Source organism: Alternaria hordeiaustralica, assembly GCF_023758085.1.
Source record: "Alternaria hordeiaustralica strain BMP 2776 chromosome Unknown scaffold_16, whole genome shotgun sequence".
NCBI lineage: Eukaryota > Fungi > Ascomycota > Dothideomycetes > Pleosporales > Pleosporaceae > Alternaria > Alternaria hordeiaustralica.
In genome coordinates this window covers 357868-381567 of record NW_026056788.1, presented here as the reverse complement: position 1 = coordinate 381567, position 23700 = coordinate 357868, and the positions used below count along the sequence as shown (strand labels likewise).

General features: G+C 51.9%; 9 protein-coding genes across 9 annotated transcripts; 4 read left to right on the top strand and 5 right to left on the bottom strand.

The window, feature by feature from the left end:
- Positions 1–1115: 1115 nt before the first annotated feature.
- J4E84_007411 (uncharacterized protein) lies at positions 1116–3926 on the top strand (the record flags this gene model as incomplete). Its single annotated transcript, XM_049389995.1, has 1 exon — positions 1116–3926. One exon carries the CDS (start codon positions 1116–1118, stop codon positions 3924–3926), a length of 2811 nt encoding a protein of 936 aa, XP_049242295.1.
- A 1044-nt stretch (positions 3927–4970) lies between these two features.
- Positions 4971–6235, bottom strand: J4E84_007410 (uncharacterized protein; the record flags this gene model as incomplete). The annotated part of the gene is made up of 2 exons (XM_049389994.1): positions 4971–5751; positions 5997–6235. The coding sequence occupies 2 exons, from the start codon at positions 6233–6235 to the stop codon at positions 4971–4973; spliced, it is 1020 nt and encodes a 339-aa protein (XP_049242294.1).
- A 395-nt stretch (positions 6236–6630) lies between these two features.
- J4E84_007409 (uncharacterized protein) lies at positions 6631–8238 on the bottom strand (the record flags this gene model as incomplete). The annotated part of the gene is made up of 3 exons (XM_049389993.1): positions 6631–7466; positions 7514–8179; positions 8220–8238. The coding sequence occupies 3 exons, from the start codon at positions 8236–8238 to the stop codon at positions 6631–6633; spliced, it is 1521 nt and encodes a 506-aa protein (XP_049242293.1).
- A 1063-nt stretch (positions 8239–9301) lies between these two features.
- Positions 9302–10394, top strand: J4E84_007408 (uncharacterized protein; the record flags this gene model as incomplete). Its single annotated transcript, XM_049389992.1, has 4 exons — positions 9302–9730; positions 9781–10024; positions 10078–10230; positions 10282–10394. 4 exons carry the CDS (start codon positions 9302–9304, stop codon positions 10392–10394), a joined length of 939 nt encoding a protein of 312 aa, XP_049242292.1.
- Positions 10395–10596: 202 nt separating this feature from the next.
- On the bottom strand, positions 10597–12398 carry J4E84_007407 (uncharacterized protein; the record flags this gene model as incomplete). Its single annotated transcript, XM_049389991.1, has 2 exons — positions 10597–11552; positions 11606–12398. 2 exons carry the CDS (start codon positions 12396–12398, stop codon positions 10597–10599), a joined length of 1749 nt encoding a protein of 582 aa, XP_049242291.1.
- Positions 12399–13202: 804 nt separating this feature from the next.
- Positions 13203–14827, bottom strand: J4E84_007406 (uncharacterized protein; the record flags this gene model as incomplete). The annotated part of the gene is made up of 2 exons (XM_049389990.1): positions 13203–14323; positions 14374–14827. 2 exons carry the CDS (start codon positions 14825–14827, stop codon positions 13203–13205), a joined length of 1575 nt encoding a protein of 524 aa, XP_049242290.1.
- A 1072-nt stretch (positions 14828–15899) lies between these two features.
- Positions 15900–17611, top strand: J4E84_007405 (uncharacterized protein; the record flags this gene model as incomplete). Its single annotated transcript, XM_049389989.1, has 2 exons — positions 15900–16356; positions 16413–17611. The coding sequence occupies 2 exons, from the start codon at positions 15900–15902 to the stop codon at positions 17609–17611; spliced, it is 1656 nt and encodes a 551-aa protein (XP_049242289.1).
- A 616-nt stretch (positions 17612–18227) lies between these two features.
- J4E84_007404 (uncharacterized protein) lies at positions 18228–18701 on the top strand (the record flags this gene model as incomplete). The annotated part of the gene is made up of 2 exons (XM_049389988.1): positions 18228–18479; positions 18549–18701. 2 exons carry the CDS (start codon positions 18228–18230, stop codon positions 18699–18701), a joined length of 405 nt encoding a protein of 134 aa, XP_049242288.1.
- Positions 18702–19164: 463 nt separating this feature from the next.
- J4E84_007403 (uncharacterized protein) lies at positions 19165–20799 on the bottom strand (the record flags this gene model as incomplete). The annotated part of the gene is made up of 2 exons (XM_049389987.1): positions 19165–20578; positions 20627–20799. 2 exons carry the CDS (start codon positions 20797–20799, stop codon positions 19165–19167), a joined length of 1587 nt encoding a protein of 528 aa, XP_049242287.1.
- Between the last annotated feature and the right edge of the window lie 2901 nt (positions 20800–23700).

Sequence of the window (23700 nt, the reverse complement as noted above, 5' to 3'; positions counted from 1 at the left end):
CGGGTGAGAGCATTTGAGTGTGGCACTCGCCAAACGGCACGTTGTCATCTTCGTTGTCGTATTCGTAAGTAGGTGCCGGATTCTTGACGAAGATATTCGGCAAAAAGTGCATGAATGAGTTAAAGGGTATTTTGGTAGGTGACGGGAGTGCGGTCTTGTGCAATGAACTTGATCCATGTACAGCCAGTTCCAGGATTAAAGTGGGGAGCAGAGTCGTAGCTTGATCCAATCCGAATCCATCCATATGTCTCTTGCGGAAGGCACCATAGTCTCGCACTCGCTGCCGAAGGCTCTTGATCGAATCTCCATCCAATCTCACGCCGTTACTTGCCACTATTGGTGGATCCTTTATGTGGTTCACGGAGAAGAAGCGGTCGAAAGGTGCCTTGACTTGCTTCCCGTTTCCCGTCATTCGCAGTTGCGTCAAGATAGTGTAGCTGAGGATGAAGTTGACATCGAGGAGATTGGGTGAGAATTCATCTGATTGGAAGTGAACCTGTAAGCGGCCTTGAAGCTCCAGGAAAGTTTCGGGCTTAAGCTGTGCAGCTACAGGGTGGTGCAAAGCCATGATATGCGGTAGCCATCTACTCAGTTCATATGAATTGATTCCTTTGGCTTTGCGTAAGGTCCAAGTGTCGCCACTCTTGAGCAGAGCTTCGATGCATCTCTCCGCTGCATATGCTATGCGGATCGTCTCTTGTAGGGTCGTTGTGGCTAAGACGGAGTCGGCTTCCGCCCAATGGGTTTCCGATAGTTCTATGCCATGTTCGGAGAGCAGGGGCTGTCCTAAGTTGTACTTTGCAATGTTGCGGTATACTATTTTGTCATTGCAGATCGTTCGCAATTGTCGGTTGGTTCTTGAAAGATTGAGGGCTGAGGAGCAGGGCAGAAAAGATGCGATATGCTGTGTGAGCTCGTTGGGAAGTAACAGCAGGCTTGTCATAGCAGTTGTGTGATGTGGCTGAATGTCGGATCGAAGATCATGGGAGGAGTTATGACGATGTTTGCAGGGGGTTGACGGGTAGCGCGGCGTTAGCGCACGTGACGATAACGATAAGACACCTGTGCGAGTCGCGATATCGCAGTGCCTCAACACACCGACAGGCACGCCGAAAATGCTTCCGGACAACATCGCTAACAGCTACCGAGAATATAAAGCCGACACCGAGATCTTTGTTACATGGCTTGTCGAGACGGCTAGTCGTTGTGGCTTCGTCCCTTCTGCCATTGCGCCAACTTCTGCTACTGGTGGCCGACTCAAGGGGAAAGCGCGAACGGCTGAACCCAAATCCCCGCAAGCGCGCAAGGTCACCATCAATGATTTGAGAACGTGCGCCGATGCCATAGCAAAGAAACCTCCCAAGAAGTTCGTGGTGCCACTCTACGCCAGCAGAGCAGCAGCTCGAGCAATCCGTCAGCGCACCAAGTCGACGAAATGGCACGAAAATCAGACTGAACATGTAGATCCAAATTTACAGCATACATTCACTGCGAGCAACGAAGCACACGCTACTTTCACGGGAACTTTGGAGTACACACTTAATTTGCTAAAGCCGTTCATCACTACTGGCAAAGCGACGCCTAAGCCCAGCGACCACGCTACGCAGACCCCGATCGATGGCCTAAACACTAGATTCAGCAAGCTTGATATCGGAGAGCTGGCAGACCAGGAGCCGGGAAGCGGTGGCCAGTCGACATTTGTTGCTAGACCAGCAACAACCTCAAAGACGAATTATACTGTCGACAACAGAGAGGATGATCGCATGATTGCCATGAACATGTTGTTACAAGATTACAATGAGATCAAGGGTGTCGTCAAAGGAATCTGGCTTCTTTACCATTTGAAGGATGGTGTGGATTTTGTCTCAGCAGCCGCAACGACACAAGCAGCGATGCAGATGATAAAGAGCTTAGTGCACGAATTCTTGGCCTCGTTCCCGGAGATAGAGGACGCTGAGGGCTTCTGGCATAAGCTACTTGATCGTCCCGAGATCAGCAAATTGCTCAGGAGGCAAACAGACGAGGTGCGAGCGAAAGTTCGTGCAATGATGGGAGGATCGCAGTCCTGCGTAGTAAAACCCTCGGATAGCCTGCTCACCTATGGATGTCTGCACACATACAACTGCGTTTGGGAATTTCTTGAAGCGTATCCTACCGCCATGTCTCTTTTGGAGCGACGTGGCTCTGATGGTCGCAGAGATGTTCCATTAAGGAACCAATCTCTTTTGTACGCTATGGATGACATTCTTTATATGGTCAAAGACGTGCGGGAACGACCTCCTGTCATGGATAACTTTACGCAGGAATGGTATGGATACTTGAAACGAGGCTTCGACGACGATCTCGAACCTAAGGAGGACTACCAGTATGGAACAAACATCTCCATCGAAATGATGTTGTACACCGATCTGTACATAGGAGTTCAGGATTGTCTGGTTCCTCTCGTTCCACTCAACAAGCGCTCAGATGGTCGCAATGACTATGAACGGACACTACAAGTTGTAGATGATGACCAGGAATCTGACAAGCCATCAGATGGCGGAGGCGATCATGAACGGAATCCACAGGCCATGGATGATCAACAGAGGTCTGACAAGCCACTAGATGGTAGCGAAGGCGACCATAATCGGGATCCACAGATTACGGACGATTGCCGGGACCCCAGCGAGCCATCACATGATCGTAAAGATAACCGTAAAAAGGTTGCGTCAGTCTTTGCTGATTATCTTGAGACATGGTCACACGCTTCTGGCCATGGGTACATACATGAAGTGGTGAAGGGTTCGGCGCTTTTTCTGGACAACAAGGAACGATCAAAGTTAAAATCCTTCTTCCGCGATCCCCTGACAATGGGGGATAGCCTCGTCTGGATGAGTAATCATCCAATCTGGGTAACACGCGTGAAGCATGAGCGGAAAGCGAAAGGTCTCGATGAAAACTACCAGCCAGACGAACTCTATGATCGCCATAAGGGCGACTGGATCAGGATGAATCCATTCCTCGCTGGAACAATCTTGTTTGTGGCACTACATGCCGTGAGAGAGGTGGTGCTTCTTGTACAGAACGCTGATGGACTTACACTGGGATATGCGCATCTTTACAACTTTCTTCGTCAAGCACACAGTGCGAACCGGGCTGATACAGCAGACAAGTTACTTACAAAAACGTGGGAGGACATGGAGACCGTAATCGCACTGCTCGGCGAGTCAAGCGTCTTCAGGGGTAGCAGACCGGCAACACTCGACTTGTGTATTCAACGCCTGCTTCGCGCACACGGGATGAAAGCGAGTGATCTTGCGCGTACCAATGGTCGGTTCAAGAAGTCACATACCGTCCACGTAGGTGGCCAGATAAGCCTCAACAATACCCCGCTTATTGACCTGCTTTTCTCCAACGGCGGGCCCAGCAGCACAACCTTCCTCAATATTACAAACCAAGCCATCTTGAATTTTCTGATGAAGGAGTTGAAGGTGCATACTCAAAAAACATCGGACCCAGAAGCCTTCAAGAAGATTTGGTCAGCTGGACCACTTGTTGTGTTCCGTGTACTTCTTCAGTCTGAGTTACCAGCATTTCTTTTCCCACAAGAAAAGCTGCAACGCCACTGCAGCGCGATCAATACGCAAATATTTACCGCCTTGTATTTCACAATGACTAACCCAAACATGCAATCAACATTATGGCTGGATTGGGACGACAACGGAGCCATACCTATGAACCTTTTGTTTCATGAAAGGACCCACCACAAGAAGACAGCTGCTGTCTTCATCGACCAGAATATAGTCGCAGTTCATGGCCTTTCTATTCAAGAGGCTGCAGAGATAATGACGAATTATCTGGACAAATGCGTAACACGCGGACGTGGTGATGCAGTGTTTGATGGCACTAAAGGCTGTACAGATATCTTCAACGAAATTGTCAAGTAAGCCCAACCTCAGCAAAGTGCCGACTCCTTCACTAACGCTAATATCTCTTGTACAGAGAACTTCGTCTACCAAATCCTTTGCTACACAGTGCAACCGACATGTCAACTTCCATTGTATGGGCGATTGTTGAAGAGGGAAAAGCGAGCAGATTGGTCTCCGACATGAACAACACTTCCGAGAGTCTTCAATGGATCGTATTACCAGATTCATTTGGTGAATTTGTTGCGGGACTAAGACCGGTGGAGGAAGAAGACGCAAAGGTGCAAACAGAGGTTGACAATGATTGCCCTGTACAAGACAAGGCTGATGATGCAGCTAAACTCGATACCTAGACAGTTACAGAACCACTGACGACAAGGCATTTCTGCCCTGCGTGATCAACTCTACACAGTCAAAAATCGTGAATAGTAGATATGCTTAACTCAGTTATCCGATGGTTCTATGTGGATAGCCAGTTTGCTATACGTGAAAGGGTCTTGTACGCACTGTGATGCCGCTTATGATACTCTCCAGACGAGCAAGTGTCTCGGCCGAATGCACATCTTCAGTTTCGTTGAAGATGAACGAAAAGTCCCAATTTTCCATTCTGAGATGACTTTTGAAGACCATTGTGATATGCGATATCGCTTTAGCAGCAGCGTTTGTCGTTCTCCCGATTTGAGCCAAGGAGTCTGTAGTCACCATCTGCTGTATTGCCCTGCCAGAATGTCTTAACACAAGACCAATCACCGGCTGCTGATGAGCCGTGAGCAAGCTTGCCGACGCGAGCACACGTTCGGCGGCCCTTCTCTCAAGCTCGAAGCCGAGATTGTAGTCTTGAAGGTCCACGAAGAAGACATATGCAGTTCCATCTCCCGGGCGGAGTGTATTCGGATCGACTATTCTTACTGAACTAGAATAGCCAATTGGAAGCTGGAAAGCAACGTCCTCGAATGCCATTCTTGCCCCTCTCAGAAGATCTGCAAGCCGGGCCGTGCCCTGAAACGGATTGGAAGAGCTTACTGGCAGGACACTTTCTATGCGGTGAACGAAGCTAAAGAGTAATCAGCCGAGAGCTCGCACATGCGCGTACAATATCACATACGACCTAGCTGCATAGTTGCCACTGGTAACGCTCAACCCTCTATCAGGTATGATCTGGACCCAAAAGACCATCTTGCCGAACTCAACCCTCTCTTTAGAAGCGTTACGGACGTGCGGGTCTTGAGCCAATTGCACTGCATCATTCCAAATCCGCGTACAAGCTCCTAGCGCCTTATGAGATACCGAGTGCAGCTCAGAGTATCGCTCTAGGTACTCTTCAGTTCGCATGAATCGCATGACAATTCCGGCGTCTTCTTCATCGCAGTGGTCTGAACGAGTCCTGACGATAGTGATTACAAGGCTCAGGAAGAGCTTTCGTAGCTCCCACTGGTGTAAGGCCCACTCGTCGTGAAGGTGATGTTGATCAGTTTGAATGGTGTCAATCAACAAATCCATGCCGATCTGGTCAGGTCCTAGAAAGCAGATACTCTGCAAGCTCCCGGGCGTTGGTGTAGGTTCTACTGCCGACGAAGCTGTCGGGTGGGCTCTGAGGGTTTGCTGCCGTCGCCTGAGCAGATCTCTGACTGATCCCCGGAAGGCCCGCTCGTAGACTCCCGTAGAAAAGATGTTCGAGTCAAATTCAAAGACACGCGATATCTTTGACATGTTGTCGGTCATCTTGCTGGTGAGAGATGCAGAGTCACGATGAACATAGAGAGATATCGAGTCTGCTTTTGCTCGATCCAAGACTTTTCTAGTCTTGTTTGTACCGAGAATACGTTGCTGCTCAGAGAGAGTTTTGCTAAACATATAAGTCAACATTGTCACGCTGCTATTCGGCGTAATACTCACCAGTTACAAGCTGTCAGCAAAAGAGTCAGTGAGCTCGTTTGGTGCTCGATGAGCTTCTGCACGCTTTCCGGCCCGTAACTTCCGAAAACAACTTTGAACTTGTCGCGGAGATCGAGTGGTTTCTCCGTTAGTTGGGCAAGGTCGGAAAAGAAGCTCTCGATTTCGGTCATCAATAACTTGCAACAGGATACCGACACGTCCAGATCCATGACTAGTTGGTGATGGGTGTCTTGGAGATCTTGATCTATCCACTCTTGTATCTTGGTCGAGGCAGCCCGTAGAGCAATGAGCTGGGACGCCAGACTCAACAAAGTAAGATCAGCCTCGCCCCACTTCGTCTGAAGGTCGCCGATAGTACCGACGACTTTACTGATGCCATTCACGATACTGAATATCGAACCCACTCCGCCGAGGATTGCGCAGACTTCTGCCATCTTTGTAGCTTATCTTAATCTCGTGGCATGTCTGAAAGTCTTCTAGTCAGTCAAGTGTTGTCAATGCCGAATGGGAGAATTACCCGGAGTCGTATGGGTTACAGATACAAGAAATAATTAGAATCAAGAATGGAGATAACATCGAGTTCTGTTGTCGAATGCAAAAGTTTCGACGAGACTTTAGATATTTCGAGGCGCAGAACACCAGTTCCAGTATCCAGCCCCCACGCTACGCCCACTGAAGTCAGTGAGACGAAAGCCCGATTGGTCCACCCACCGTCAGCTCATGCTTACAGTACTCTGGGTAAATTGAAAGTGTATTGAAAGCGACCTGACAAGAATATCTACGAACATGCGAATGATAGCCCAGCATTGGTAGCGACTACAAATGCAGCTTATCGACACTCGAATGAGGCAGCCTCGTTAGGATCCCCTCCAAAATATACCATGTGCTTGGGCCATAAGCACAGCTGCGCCTTCCTACCCGTCGCAGTCTCCGCTTCCAGCATGTCAGGTGCCACACCCTTCTCTACCCAATCGATGAGGTTTTTAAGACCATCGCCAGGATACCAACCCAGCCCACCGCCGCAGTGATCCACGCCAGGCGCCTCAAAGTATCGATAGTAATCACTGGCATTCGAATCCCGCTCATGCACCTGCTGCGCGTAATGCGCAGTCGCATCAGGCGCGATAGCCTGATCCGCCAGTCCATGCCACGAAAGGAGCTTGCCACCCGCTTTCCGAAATCCGTCGAGATCTGTGTTTGCGGTACCGATAACGGAGTCGTAGCGGGCTACAGCATCGTGGAAAAGCTGCTCGAAATACGTGGTGTTCATTCGTGCGGTGTCGTATTCGCGGTCGCGGATGACAAAGTCGGTAATCCAGGTTTGAGGTACGGCAAACGGTACGCCGACGCATGTATTGTTCTTGCTGCATGTTGTTGATGCGAGGCCAGCGAATGAAGCCCCGATGTTGCCGGGGTACCACAGGAAATCGCCTTCGGGAGTTGTCGCGCCTTGCCATATCAGCTTTGCTACCTTGGCTAGGGTATTCGTGATGGTCATGCTCTGGTTGGTAGAGGGACAGAGGTATTGTTTACCAACGACAGTCATTGGGTCAAAGGTGCAGTCTTGAGGTGCCAATATGATGCCGTCCTCCAGACCATCGAGACCATCGCAAGCTTCGGCAACAGCAACGTTGATAGCCTCAAATTCCTGCGGAGTCGGAAACCCTGTTGAGTGTTAGTCATGCATATCTAGCCGTCCTTCGAGTACTGACCATTCTCGTTCATGACAACCTGCGGCCAGAAGAGTTGCATCATCAACTCGTTCCAGTAGATGGCTGGTGCAGCCGCCAAGATACCATCATACTGATCTGGGTACTTCTGCGCCATCATGTAACCTTGTCTGCCACCCTGTGAACATCCATTCCAATAGCTATAGCTCGGTGCTTCGCCATAGTAAGAGTGAGTGACCGCCTTTCCTAGCGTCGCGGCATCATCTAAAGAGATCGAGGCAAGGTCTTCTAGCAACACCCAGTCGACATTGCCAGCACTACTCAGCGACCAGCTGATGTCCTGACCAACGTGTCCTCCGTCTGTCGCGACGGTAACGAAACCTTCACTAGCCGCCCATGGGAGTGTGGTGTTGGTTTCGGGTCCCGCAGCCCATCCTCCACCACCGGCGCCCAAGAGTCTTCCTGTCCACTTCTCAGGCGAGGGTAGCCAGACGACCGTGTGGATAGTGTCATTAGAGCCGGGATGCGTATACGTGATGATCACTTCACAAGCGTTCAGATCGGTTACGGCAGTGGCGTAATGGTTTTGCTCCGCGGGAGCTTGGAATGATAAATTCGTGTGTGTTTTTGTAGCAATGTCGAGGATTTCGCCGCCTGGCAGCTCCAGATTTTGGAAGGAAGAAGCTTCGCAGACCGGTTCTCCGAAGGCTGGGCATGTCAGGAAACCCAATATAGAAATGAGGGAAACGAGACTTCGTCTCCTCCATGGAGTTGTGTGCTGCATCGTAGTCGCAGGAAAGACTGAGAAAGCTACTCGTCAAGAGTTACTTACACTGCATACATTGCTTCCGTTACTTATAGCAAATGCATACTGGATTCATTTGCACATTCATCCTGAACTGAAGGATTCAACTGAATACCCATAGGGATACCTACGTTGGTCAGTTTGCGACAAAGGCTGAGGCCATGCCAATATGAAAGGAGTATCAGCTGCCATCAGGCGCTCTAATGCCATCCAATCGTGACAATGATCGATTCTAGCGTGTCTCTCGATTGAAGTATGCAAATTGGTGGACAATGGCTGAGTCATGTATTCATGACTTGAGCCGCGCCTCAAGCTTTTGAAACAAAGGGCGTTTAATCTAAACCCCTGTTGTGGCGGTTTGAGTGGTTTTGAGGCCATTTTGTTGACGCGATGTCTTGCATTGTTCAATATGCTGTGCCGCTTTGGATCATCTCTTCTTGCTCCAGATGTTGTTTTTGTTAAGACCCGTAGATGAAGTGGTAGTGGATGACGACCGTTGATGGTCGAGGTCTCTGTACTCTTCGAGTGCGGCACACCGCTTCCCGTGTCACAGATTCCACGAACCGAGTCTGTTTGGCTCCAGCGCGCGCATCGGGTATCCTCTTCGTATGGTCGTCGCGTATCGCGGTTGATGGAGCTTGGGTAATTGTGCGACCAGCGACGCAAGGTCTGGCGGCGGCAGCACTATGCCTATTCAGGAATACCCGAAGACGTCACCACGCGTCAGTTTCGCGAAGTATCACAAACCGTCCTCAACTCTCGTCAGCGATCTCATCTTCGAGTCCGTAGACACGTCCATCTTTCCCACCAAGCCTACAATGAAATACCGATTCGGCTCTTGAATTACCCCACATGCCTCGTGTGGGGCAAGAGCTACCCCGAGACCGCCCCGCATCGGTCACGTACCGGTCGGAACTATGCCGCCCGCATGTACAGCATGGCAAACATCATATCTTTGCGACAATCTCTAGTTTGAGAGAAGAAGCCATTGACACCCCAAGATCGAAAACTCATTCAACGCAACCATGGATCCAGCGCAATTCGGCTACAGTACTATCCCTCTCAACCACGCGCCATATGGCCCAATCGTCCCATCCGCTCTAGAAGGATCCAATGCCGGAAAAGTAGCCCTCATAACGGGAGCCGGACAAGGCATCGGTGCCGCCATCGCAGAATCGCTAGCAAAATCTGGAGCTCACCTAGCCATCCTCGACCTAAACACCGACAACCTCACACAAACCAAGAAGACATGTTCAGCGTTCGGAGGAAAGGTCGAGGCATATGGCTGCGATGTTACGGATATGGAGCGCGTGAAGGAGGTTTTCGCGCAAGTGGAGAAAGAATTAGGACCAATCGACATATTGGTGAACAACGCGGGGATATTTACTCAGCGACCGTTCATCATGGGTAGCTTTGACACGTTTTGGAAACAGATCGAAGTCAACTTCAAGGCTGTAAGTCTGTCTTTCTGTACATTAATGTGTCTTTACTAATGTATGTCTAGCCTCTCATGCTCATCCACGCTGTCCTCCCTCAGATGCGCGACCGCGGCCATGGCTGCATCATCAACATTGCCTCTCGATCCGGTACCGTCGATGTACCCATGACTTTGGGATACGTGACGTCAAAAGCCGCTCTGATGCGTGCCACACACACACTACAATTGGAGATGGAACTGGATGGGCTGGACCCAGCGATTCATATGTATGCGCTGCATCCGGGTGGAGTGAGAGGCAACATGGGCGGAGGTAAATACTTCTCATCGGTATACCCCGCCGAAAAGCATGCTAACGTGATGTAGCTGGCGCGCCAGACGATGTGAAGCAGAAGTATGGCGACCTTACGGACGAAGAGTTCTTCAAAGACCTTTTCAAGGACGGACCGTCGCTTTGCGGTCAGACTTGTGCTTGGCTAGCAAGTGGAAAAGGGAAGGAGTTGAGAGGACTGTTTCTAGGTAAGAAGCACACGGTCTGTGTGTCGAAGCTTTAGGACTAACATCATACAGATTGCCGGCAAGATGTGACGAAGCTCTTAGATATCGGACGAGAAACACTGCTGAAAGAGAACCGGAACAGGCTGACAGTGAACTTTATCGATGGATACTGCAATGAGCCATAACGGTTGGAACAAAAAGCCAATGTATATTCTAGATGGTGAAGAGTCGGCATATTACAAGATAAAAGACCAATACTGAAGAACAGAACAAATTCCATATACAATCCGCCCCTTTCCTCCCCTCCACTCGAATCGTCCTCCTGAATCGCTCTTCTCTTTTCGCGACATATAGGCGACGAAAACCATAACACTTGGTGGGAAACACCTAGTAAACAGGCATCTTGAAAGCGTCGAAAGTGTACGTCCAGCTCTCAATAGATGCCTCATCCTGAACACATTCAAGTTCAGTGCTGTTTCCTGCCCAAAGCGGTCGTGCAGGCCACTGGCAAAGCTGCTGCACTTCACCAGCGTTATCACCCGCCGACACAGTCGCATTGAGGCGACTGGGCTTGACCCCATTCTCAACCCAATCAATAATCGTAGCCATGTTATCCTGCGGGTAGGGGCCAGGCTGGAGCTTATTAGCACCACAGTGCGCCGCGCCGGGCACGAGGTAGAATTGGTACCATTCAGCCATGGCTTCCTGGGCTTCAGCGTCGGTCATGCTGGGGTACATGATTGAGCGGACGGACTGCCAGTAGTGGACGGAGGATGCAGCGGGGATAGAGGGGTCAGATTCGCCGTGGTAATGGATCATCTTTGCGCCGGAGGATTGGAACGGAGTGAGATCGGGTAGAGTGGTTTGCAGGCTGTCGAGGTAGCGGACCATACCGATGTTCATCCATTCTACGAGGGTGTCGTAGGTGACGTTGTCGAGGTTGGCAAGGTTGTCTAGGTCGAGCAGTTGGACGAATTTGGTAACGTACTCGCCACCGGTGGAAGGGATGCTGAGTTCCCACTTCTCGGTCGCGTTGTTGTATGTCGGGTCGGCATCGCTGAGTTCGGAGCCGATTTGCCAAGAGAGGTATGCGCGCTCGCCCTTGGAGTTGTGTAGACCGTCGTAGACGCCCTGGGCTACCGCGATATCGTCGGCAGTGATGGTGCCGTTCTGTTCGGGCTGAGCGCTGGTTTGGCCGCCTGGCATTTGGCGCTTGTTGAGGTCGCGCTTGCTGAACCCGAAGCCAAGGGAGGTGCTAGTCTGCGCTGCGCAGTAGTAGCTTTCGCCGATCAAGGAGCTGAGATTGAAGTTGAGTTTGCAAAGGTCGGTGCGAGAAATGACACCTGAAGTGACTCATGTTAGTGTATTACCACATGGCCGGAGAGATGGTACTTACCATCAGTACGTCCGTCCAGAGGATCACAGGCAGCGATAGTGGCGTTAACTATCTTAGCCAAAGCGCATGGTGGAGGATAGTAGTCGTTGATAACGTTGATGGTAGCAGGGTAGACATGAAGCACCTGCTGCTGCGCAAAGCGGAAAGCAGGCGCACCAGCTACGACGCCGTCGTACTCCTCGCCCCAGCGCTGGACCTGGCTCATAGCCTCGCGGCCACCATCAGAGCAGCCCTCGAAATAGGTGTATACCTTGGTGTCGTTCAGACCGTAGAAAGCCTGTGTGAGCGGCTTGCCGATCTTCGTCAACTCCCCGAGCGCGGTGTAGGCAAAGGCGTAGGTAGCATCCCAGTTGATGGTTCCGTTGCCATACAGCACTGCCTCATCATAGCTCTGGTCGAAAGCGTCGTAGCCTGCCGATGTGGCTCCAGAAGCTGCGTCGTATGGCAAACCTCCGGTGGCAACGCTCTGGAGAGAGAAACCTCCGCCACCAGCAAGGTAGAAGCGATTCGCGAAGGTCGAAGGATCAGGAAAGGCGAATCTGAGGGGAACCGCGTCTCCCTTTCCAGTATGGGTGTAGCTGACAGTGACGTTGCAGTAGGAGTAGGTAGCACCATCAGTTGTCGACGCTCCCATGCCGCTGCTTTCAAGGGTAGCATTGTAGAGCGCACTGGCAGTCACGGTGCCAGGCAGCAATTCGATTCCGAGCAGAGTGCCTTTAGAAGGAAGAGAGGCTTGCACGTTCGATACTGTGCAAAGTTCAGCTAACGAGGCTGCATTGGCGGCCACGACCATGGCGGCAGCCGTTGCGCAGGACGAGTGTCGCATGATGGATGTATAAACGAGAAGAACGTAGGAACAAAGCGAAAGTAGAAGATAGAGAAGCTGTATTAGCGGGGTGGTGTTCGAAATATCTGTCGCGGTGTATCCGGCATTATATATTCCTTACCAGTCCTGACTCGGGCTTTTGACTCCGCCATCGCAGTCGCAGTAAGGAAACCCAATTTGTGGCCGTAGACTCTTTCCATACTCACAATGACCCCCCGGTAATCTCTTAGTTGACTGTCACAAGATCTGTGGAACCATTCTTGTCCATGCGTGCCCTACCAGAGGTCTGGCCGGCGATGTCTGGCAGTGTAATGACGGCAACTTCCGCCTTGCGCAGCATTGCAATACGTATTTAGTGATGCAAAGAGAGAAGAAACATAGTGCGCCGGCTGTATCAATCGTTGCGCCGCGTCACTGGCAGGCTGCTTGCTGGTCGTAGACGTGAGCTGAAGACGCGTTCTCGGTTAGCGTGGATGTGGCCCAAGCTTGGAAGAGCCTTCTTCCAGACAAGCCTCGCTGCACACGCTTTCGAAGGCTTTTGCTGTGCAAGGCTTGCAACGAAGTTTTCACGCGGATGAAAGATCAAGCGGTTTTACAGACATGAGGCCGCGTATTATCGCGGCGATGCTTCGGGATTGAGCAATGGAATGGGCAATTCACCCGGAGCAATGGATCAATGTTTACCATGACATTGTTTAGATGTTTACAGGTACACTGTCATATACCAAATGAACGGCACTCAACGCGCTTACACGTCATCTCTGCTTCTGATCACACTGTCTCTTTTGTCTCAACATGCTCCGTGCTGAGCCCCTTCTCAAACTTCTCCTCTTCATGCGCCGCAATCCTGGCATCAGCTTCGATGAATTCGGCTGGGCGATGTAGCTGTATAGCGAGCTTGTTCCGATGGATCAAGATACCGGGTTGCGTTTCGAAGAAGCGATCGATATCTTCCAGCGTCCGGTTCGCCGTCTCTGGGTAGAGGAAGTACGTGATCGGGATGAAGGAGAAGCAGATGACTGCCCAGATGATCCAGAACTTGTAGCCTAGGTTCTGGATACCGGGAAGGGTTGCTTGTACAACACCATAATTGCAGATCCAGTTGGTCGCCATCGCGAGCGAAGCGCCTTTCGTTCTCATCTCAAGCGCGTTGATCTCGGTCGGGTACAGCCAAGGCACGCCTAGCACGCCCATGCCAAAGCTGGCGAAGAATACGAAGAAGAAGGCAACAGCGACAATGCCCAGCTTGTACGAATCGCCACCTTTCTCTGTCTGACCCTGCGATGCTGCAATGACGATCCAGCATATGGAGCATGCTGCAGCCGAGACCATCATGACCTTGCGACGTCCATATCGCTCAATGACGAAGTATGCCAAGCAAGCAAAGATGAGATAGTCGACAGACCCGGCAGCAGCGAGGATGCGCGATAGTAGCTCGGAGATTCCCAAGGCGTTGATAAAGATATAAGACATGTAGTAACTCGTAACGTTGATTCCAGAGATCTGGTTCATGGCCTGCATCCATGCGCCCAGAAGCATGCGTCGCAGCACACCGCTTGGGCCCTTGCCTGTAAGGAGCTGCATCCATGTGTATGTGTTCATTTGCTCGCGATCTAGAATGTCCTTGATGATATTGTACTGCGTGATAACCGATGGTGATTCTGGGGTCGCTCCATGGCCTTCGAGCGCAGCAAGAACTTCCAAAGCTTCGTCGATCTTGCCTTTGCGGATCAGCAACCGAGGGGAGTCTGGTAGGAACGGGCACATGGCGTAGATGCACAGGGTGAAGAAGAGCTGAAACGCGAGCGGGAAACGCCATGCGATATCGCGCGGTGCGAACGAGAAGCCAAGAGTAAGCCAATTCGAGATGCTGAAGCCGGTGATGCAGTTCGCTGTTGACGAATTAGCTAAGATGTCACACTGTATGTTACGAATGCCGTACCCATCTGGATGATAACGAGCTTTCCTCGACTATTCATCTTACTGGTCTCAGCCTGCCAAACTCCAGCTGTTGCTGTGTTCATGCCAGTACCAAGCCCCGCCACAATGCGCCCAACCATCATGCTTGCTACAGTCCAACTACATGTCTGGATGATTGCGCCGATGCCGATGATCGTCGAACCGAGGAGAATCTGCCTTGGGCGTCCGAGAATGTCGCCAGTCCATATGGTACTCATCGCTCCGATGAAGCAGCCGATGTTGTAGATGGATGTCATCACACCTTGCATGTTGGCAGATGGGTAGCCAAAGGTGTGGAGGAAGTTCTCTGAGATGATGACATTGCCGAAGACACCTTGATCGTAACCGTAGAAGCTAATGAGTGTCAGACAACCGCGTTGCAAGATGTCATGATCGTAGCTTACACGAGTACCGTACTGGCAGCGATGGAAATCCATACTGTCAGCCGCTCACCAGAGCCTCCAAGATATTTGCGTGCCATGGTCGCGTACTCCCTGTCCAGCTAGCGATGTCACGAAGTATGTGATCGTGGATGCAGAGTAAGAGATGTCGTGGAAGAAGGAAGTCCGTCAAATCAAGAGATGTCAATAGCCGGTCCAATGCACTGGGCCTGTACCAAACTTTGTCATCTGCAACGGGGTCGCAGCGACGATCAACTCTTTATACCGGGCATGAGCCCTGGCTCGGGATCTTCTCCGCTTATCATTATCCTCGTCATGCGAAGCTTGTCAAGCCTCACAAGCCTCTGGTCGTCTCCAGATCCACTGAACTTCCCCAGACTCTGATTACATACCCGATACCACATAGGCCGAGGGCCCACTCGGTCCACACTGGAGCTCTGTTACTGGTGATAGCGGCGTTTTAGCCGAGCGAGGAGGCAATGAGTGATCAAAGCGCAAGGGTAGACAGGCGAATGCAGCGATGTTGAGGTTGCGCGTATTGGAACGATGCATCGCGGAATACTAATTCAGGGAAGGCGGAAAGATGCGTCGGCTGATGAACACGGAAGGTGAAGCGAGCGCGGGGTAGCGAGGAAGGTGTGCCGAGTGTGGGGAAAATCGATGCTGAAGTCCAACGCCACAACACGAAAAACCTTAACATTCTTGTACGAGCCTCTGAAACAAAGCTGGCGATACAGCCGGTATATCATGCCCAAGCTCTTCCCGGGCATTCAACCACGCGAGTGCCGAATGAGGGAGGTAGCCTCGGGAACTCCCCGCAGTACTCCTCTCCTCCAATCTATCCAACGGAAGAAATAGACTAAACTTGAGGTCGCGCATCATAGTCCCCTGATCTGCGCATCATATCCAAACATGTCGAGCGCAAGGTCTTCCACTTCGAGGAGTACTTCCGGCATACGAAAGGTATGCGCACGAACTCATTCCTTCCACCGGTAAAAGGTCGCTCGCGGCTTCTTCGTGTTGATGATGAACTCAAAATGCGGAAGTATAAAGAGACGGGGTATTCGTATGGACGGATAGGAAGCACATCGACCAGGAAATACGCACCATGATCTTGACCAACTCTGTTCTTCTGACCCTCGCTGGAGCGACCCATGTCGCGTCGCAGTCGTTTCAACTGACGCCTGTTATGGGTTGGAACTCCTACAACCAGATGTCATGTAGCCCAAACACCCAAAAGATCACCACCACCATTAACTCGCTTGCGAGTCGCGGTTTCGTCGATGCTGGCTACAAGTTCTTCCAGATCGATTGCGGATGGGCTTCAAGAGATGGACAGCGAAACGCTACTAGCGGCGCACTGAAGGTGGACCTAAAAGCATTTCCAGGTGGCCTAAAACCTTTGAGCGACCTAGCAAGGTCAAAGGGCATGAAATGGACAATGTACTCGGATGCCGGTGTGAGAATGTGCGACCCAGAGGCGCCGAGCCCTGTCTTGGGCTCATTAGGTCATGAAGCTGCCGACGCGGATTTCTTCAAGACGCTGAACACCGAATACGTCAAGTGTATGTCCGAAGAAATGTGGTCGCGCACTGTGATCACCAAGCTGACAGCCTTCCAGATGACAATTGCTATGCCGACGGCCCTGCAGCTAGCCAGAATGCTCCCAAGAACGCCAGAACCGATTTTGTCACCCGATTCGGTGTTATGTGGAAGGAACTGCAACGAGTTGGTATCCCGGGAATGTTAATCTGCCAATGGGGTGTTCCTTTCACGACCTCTACTGGTCTCCAGGGACCCGCTCAATGGACGAAGCCCATCTCGACATCCTTCCGACTATCGGACGATATTACATCAGGTTGGGCGTCCATGTTCCGCATCTACAACCAAGCTGTGCACATCGCCAAGTCCGGTCTGGTCACTCCAGGACACATCGCCGATGCTGATCTGCTCATGGTCGGCAACTCTGGTATGACATTCGACGAGCAAGCTACGCACTTCGCCGCGTGGGCTATGCTGAAGTCGGCGCTCATGGTCTCAACCGACGTAGCAGCTCTGTCGAACGAACTCGTCGCTGTTCTGCAAAACAAAGACCTGATTGCGATCAACCAGGACTCCGCTGTCAAGCCGGTCACTCTCCGTCAGCGTTGGAGCGGGGACCGCGACCTTTGGGCTGGTGACCTCGCCAATGGAGACATGGCCGTCTTGGTCGTAGACCTCAGCAACACTGCGCGTACGCTGAGCCTGCAGCTCTCCGAACTCGACATCGCATCGGCATCGATCAAAGATCTCTGGACGGGTAAGACTGTTAGCGAAGCTTCCCTCTCCAAGCAAGTCAAAGCGCACGGATCTCTCGCCATCCGCCTGTCCAACATCCGCCGCTCGACAGCAGCCAAACCCACATACAAGTATGTCTCCGCATCAACCGGCTCCCTTTCCTCGGGCGCATCCACCCAGTCCTGCTCCGGCTGCACCTCTTCAAACAAAGTCGGCAACCTGGGCGGTTCGTCGAACGGTCGCGTAACCCTCTCCAACATCCGCACCTCTAAAGCGACACAAACAGTGTACTTTGACTACATCAACGGCCAGGTCGACTACATGGGCGGCAGCAACGAGCGCGTCGCATCGATCAGCGTGAACGGGGGTGCAGCAAAGACCGTCAGCTTTCCTCTGAGCGGGTACAACTGGGACAAAGACGTATACAAGAACTATGGCGTCGAGCTGTCGGGCTTCAGCACCACAGGTACCAACACCATCACCGTCTCTGGTGTTGGAAGTGCGTACGCGCCGGATGTTGACAGGATTGGTGTGATCGCCTAGTGCGCGGCCGGCCTCAATTCGGCGCAACACTGTCTTTCCAGCCACGCTTGATTAGCCGGCTCAGCCACCTTTCTAGCGGTCTGGACATCTCTTTTGCGACGTACTACGGATGTTTATGAAGCACAATGAATGAACAACAATATATTTTCGGTCCGACGCCAAACCTCCGGCTGGGTATCATGTAAATACGCAACACAATCTGCTCTTCTGTCAGCCCTCTGTCAGCCAAGTCCAGCGCATCATCGCGATAAATTTCTCCGTGTCGCTACCTCGTGCGCTAATGGATGGTTGTTTGAGTTGTTGCATGTGCCAAATCTTACGATGATTGATGCGATCTCTGCGTATTCGGTGGTTCTCGCATCTAGGCTTACCTCGTAAAAGGATTGACCGCGTTTCCAACGCAGCGCAGCATAGCACAATGCATCTGACGTATGCGCATCTCTTAGCAATACAGCGCATGAGCAAATATTAAATATCTCGGCCCTACAATACGCAGGTACAATGATGAATACATAAAGATCTTCATATCCTCCGTGTCCTGCTCCACCACTCCAGCTCCACAGCTACACATCACCACTCCAAACCTCATTCTCCAAACACCCAAGAATACCCCAAGATGCAGCTCCAGTACCTCCTCCCCGCGGCGTTCCTCGCCGCCTCAACCATGGCCGCAAAATTCAACGGCTTCTCCAACATCGCCTGCCAACAATACGACGGCACCTACATCCCCCTGACAGCAACCCAACTGCAAGACATCGTCGTCAAGAACTGGGCGACTACACAAGAAATCCCCGAAGCATCGCGCTCCTTCACTGCGCCTGATGACAGGAAGCTGTGCCCTTCCAATTCGGATGATACGTACAAATGGGTGAGTACTATGATCATATGGCTTGGCTTGGTGAAATGGTTGTTGACTAGTCTTGTTTTCGCGGTGTAGGTCTCGATCCCGCAGTGGGGGCAGGGAAGCAAGTGGCCCGCTGGTAATGGTGGTGCGCTGGCGGTGGTTTACTACAAGGAGACTGATACGTATAATGTGTGCCGTTATCTTGCGGCTGCTCAAGCGGATGGGTATAAGGGTGCTTGCAAGTAGGTGGATAATGTACATTACTTGTGTGATGGGCGCAAAAATGGACAACTCCTAGAGCGGTGCATCGTGTATATACATACGTATATTGACTGTATTTGTCGTAACGATCAATGGTTCATCATGTTCGTATCACGCGATACGGCAGTCAACGGCGTTGAATTCTCGCCAGCATCGATTGACTCAGCTTGGTATCACATTGCTTCGTTGAGCTTTCACTATATGTCTATTGCGTTAGATCTATGAGGTATCATGCATGACCAAGCGGTACGTCAAGCTCGAAACACTGTGGAGCTATTTGTAATTTGCATTGATGAAATACTACTACACATGATAACTACCGATAGTCTAGGAAACGCACCTTGATTACTTGTAAAGCATACATTCGTGGTACAATTGGAAAGGAAAGCAGCGGTGGCATCTGGTATGAATAGTGCCATTTTCACGATAGAGCAAAGTGTCGAAGCTCTTACAGCTTATACATCTCCTTGAACGCTGCTACGCCTCCTGGCGGTCGTGACACGAATCCGCTGAAGATTTCGGCGTCCCACTCGTCGAGGAATTGCTGTGGTGTCCAGTGCTTCCGGGCTTCTATCATGCTCTTAGCATCCCAAGGGGCACCAGCGTCTCCAACGAAGTGGATGGAGCCAGAACCTTCGGTGATCTGTCGAACTATCGCGTAGAACGAGTCCGGTAGGTGGCATGGCATTTGGAATCTATTTTCCAGTGCCGCTTTGCTCAAAGATACGCCCCAATACAGTGGATCGTACAGCTCAGTGAGCTGAACATCTTCGTGTCTTTGCATATAGTCAGACTTGAGCATGGCCTCCTGAAGGCTAGCTGCATGCTTGAACGACTCCCATGCGGCAAGGCTTTCGTCCTGATGGCCTTCGATATAGATGCTGAGAGCCTGGGGGCGCGGGATGCTATCAAAGATCGGAAGGACCTCGTCCAAGAAGTCTGCAAACGGGCGTATCATTTCTAGCTTCATTATTAGACCTTCATTCACGATCTTGGAATGAGGCAGACGTAGCCAGAATGGATGGGTAAGGTTTGTCCAACACCCCACGTGCAAGTCGATCCGGAGGTTTTTATTCTCGCAGAGGTAAGGCTCAAGGGATCTTGCGTGTGACTCGGGGTAAGCTACGGCCAGTTTGTTTTCTCGGATGATGAGAGGAAGTCGTAGGCACATTCGTGTACTATGTGGCAACCTCTTGAGAAAATCGACCGCAACAGCCGTGGCTGAGAAGTACCAAGCTAAAGGTACTACAGGCTCAGTCCAATGCACCCTACTGTCAGCATCTGGGGAGACGGGGTCGGCCAAAAAGGATTCCAGAGCAAGATCAGTCTCGGTTGGTATCAGCGCCAGGTCCGGCTTCCACGCGAGAAGGGCGTTCTGGCATCCAGGCACAAACGGAGGCATCATGCCGCGACGGCTGAGCGGGCTCACCATGGACTCGGCTATCAAGTCATCAAATCTGGGATGCGAGGATGCGAGCTCTAACGTGTAATGCAAGGCGTCGCAGAAGGTTGCTGACGTTTGCCACCGCCATTGATAGTCGAATGAGTGGACTCCAGTGCCCTTGTATAGCTCGTCTCCTGACTTTATGGCATTGTATGCTTTTCGATAGCAGCGGGCAATACCGGGAAAACGGGTGGCCACCTGATCAACCATTTCCGGGGTGACGCATCCGCCCTCGGCCACGAAATGCAGCATGTGCATTTTCGTGCGCCTCGCGCATTGTACTAGTCGCTCGAACCGTCCGGCCTTGGAATCGAGGTCGTTTACGTTGGTGCCGTCCTGTGCGGAACGCGCGGGGAAGAAGGTTACGGTATTAGCTCGCAATGCAGCGTCCTGTATCTCCTCAGCTGCCTGCTTGCAGCTGCGTGTCAGCGCACTCAAGTCCTGGTGGATAGTCTGATTCGCGTACCGCAGCTTGCCAGAAGGGTAACTGTAAAATACGCCTTCGCTGTGGTGCGCGTAAGCCTCGTAGATGTCGTCGCGCAACTCGCGAGGTAAACGGAAGAAGGGGGATTGCTGTTGATCGGATCTGGCATGCGACGAGGGCGTAGCCGTGCTTGAACACGACGGAGTATTACTCATCGTAAAGTAGGAGAGTGGAGGAGCTTGCTAAGTGACGTTTTGCAAGACGGGTATCCGATTAGAGGAAGCTCGATGTGGAGGGGCAGATGGGGAGTCTTAAATTCTTCGCTCACCACCATCTGCAGCCCGGTAGGCTAGGCGCCAGCATGCCAAGAGCGGCACGTGCACCACTGAACCATGGTTCCCGATGCCGCCAAAGGCACCCCGCGTCGCCGCTTCACCATCCTCTCCCCCATCCTCTCCCCCATCCTCTCCCCCATCCGCCCACCCTCTCCACACCACGACAGCAACAGCAACAGCAGACTTTGCGACTTCAAATTCGATTCAATCTTGAACAACACCCAACTCGATTGCGCGCAACTATCTACAGCGATACATACAATTCACACGTGTGGTCGCCTCCCAATTGGCTCTGCCTACCAGCCCAGACATGGCGCGTCGGAGGTCGCGCGTCGCGCGCCGCCGCCTCACCACACCTGAGCCCCAGACAGGTTCGTAGCCCTCGCCACGTACAGGCTGAGAGTCTCGAGGACCGCCGCACCACTGCCTTCGCATCGCTGCGACTGCAGGGGGGCCACCGCTTTTGGCTGCAAGTGATAGCCCGACCATCACGTGTCCGAGTAAGCCTTGGCTTCAGTGTTTCTCAACCATGGGAATTCAAAAAAATCTCAACTCAACAACCAAAGTACACCATCGTGGTCATGTGCTGCTCCTGGGAGCTGTTAGCGCCGCGCTTGCAGTCGATCGCGATCAAGAAGAAACTTACTGATGCCTGGAAGGGATGGGATTATAAAATCTTCGCACTTGTGCTGCCCAAGCCATCAGTCCCCAGTCGACGCGAGCAACGACACTCGAACTCACCGTCGATCGTTCTTCACCCATCTGCACAACTCCAAGATGGCGATCCAAACCCAATCGGATACGCTCGCGTATGTATCGCCACGGGCACCCGGCGCCAACGAATACGAACGCTGCAAATACTATTAGCAATATACGCCGTGCTGAGGTAAACAGATTTGTAAAGAGAAGAGAGGCTGAGCTATACATGAAGACGAGATAAGGAGGAATGGTTTGACAAGACGGTGGTTGACAAGACGGTGGTTGACAAGACGGTGGTTGACAAGACGGTGGTTGACAAGACGGTGGTTGACAAGACGGCGGCTGACAAGACGGCGGCTGACAAGACGGCGGCTGACAAGACGGTGGCCAGCAAGATCGAAAGCAGGACGAAGGACAGGACCAAGGTTGGAAAACATCAAGATCGAGAGGAGATGTTTCGACATACATTCATCGACGCCAACCCCCCCGAGGGGGAGTATCCCGACCATGCCCTCAGGTACAGGTACGCCATCAGCCACACGCGTACTACGGAGCTTCAAGCAATCACTGAAGCAAATTAGCGTTACCGATCCAAAGTCAACTCGTCACGATACACATACCCTGTTGCGAGGTCATAGCCGAGTCCATCTCCACCAATGTCTCCGCTGACTCTATGCTGCAGCTCTTCGCACGCGGAGAGCTTGCAGCTCTAAAACGACTCTACGCAAGAGTCCTTGCCGACAACACCACATCTGCTGAAGATGAAATCATCAAGACGCTCACACACGGAGGTCAAAGGAGGGTGCAGGGACAAGCAAGACGCATCTTGGTTCCTAAGAAGTGAAGTTAGCATCCTGAAGCGTCTCTTCGTCTGAGAATAACTTACCGGTTTGAAGCGGGCAAGGGGGATGGGCAGATTAAGCACTGTTCGTCATTAGTCGAAGACTCGGGACCAGGGAAAGATGCCAGGTACTCACGACTAGTAATCAATGAGCCCACGGGCATGCCCTAACGTCTTCCGCAGCGTGACATCGGGCTAGAAGTAAAAGAGTTACATTGATACGATAAGCTGAGCAAGAAAGATACTAGGCATACATCTAACGACATCTATACGAAACAACGGTCACTATCATGGCGCCTCATCAATTGCCAACCTTCGTTTCCGCCCGAAACCTCTCCAAAGAAAACCTCCTCCCATCGAAAGCTCACCATCCATCGCAACGCCTAGTATCCGTGTTTCCGCATCCACTCGAGCTGATCCAACTCCAAGTGCTTGACCCCCCATTTTGCAGTCAGACCGACGAGCTTTGGATCCGTAAGCAGTTGCTTCTTGCTAAGGCAGCCTGTCTCTTTAAATAGAAGATCGGGCTTTCTCGGCTTGCATTGGAATAACACATGCTCAACGTCCTCATCGAGCTTGCTCGGCTTGCACAATTGACAATATGCGTAGTGATTGTCCTGGCCAGTCGTTAGTCAATCCACTCGCCAAGTGATATAGCTGGAATGCAAACTTACTCCGAATAGCTTACGCTTCAGCCATGCCCTCAGACCAATGGCCTCAGACCTCAACTGCAGCAAGACCGCGCTCTCCTCCTTCGACAAGTCCTTGTAACGTGCCAGGTTATGTGGACCCCATCCCGACTCCTCATGCAGCACAGCAGGCCACCTGTCCATGTCTTCGATATTGGCTCTGTGCTCCTCCTGATCCTTGGCGAGCACGTCGCGCATGTAGCTCTGCGCATCCTGATTGGCAACCTTGTTGATAGCCCGCCTGATCGCATCCGGCTTCCTGTTGCCGACCCCATCTGGCCCCAAAGCCCTTGTCCGCAGCTCCTGGGCTTGCTTGTCGAGCTCGTCGGCTGGATTCTTCTTGATCGGCATCGTGCCCGGCTCCATCTTCTCTATTGCCGTTCTCGCTTCCCGGATGGTTTCCCAGACTTCCGAGTCGAAGAGTCTTGCACGCGTCGAGATCGCGAGACGGCGCATGTACGCATGAAGGCTCTCGATGTTGACTTCGTTCTGGACGACAGTGGTGCGAGTGCCGATGAAGGCGCCGGACATGGAGCGGAGAAAACGGTTCTG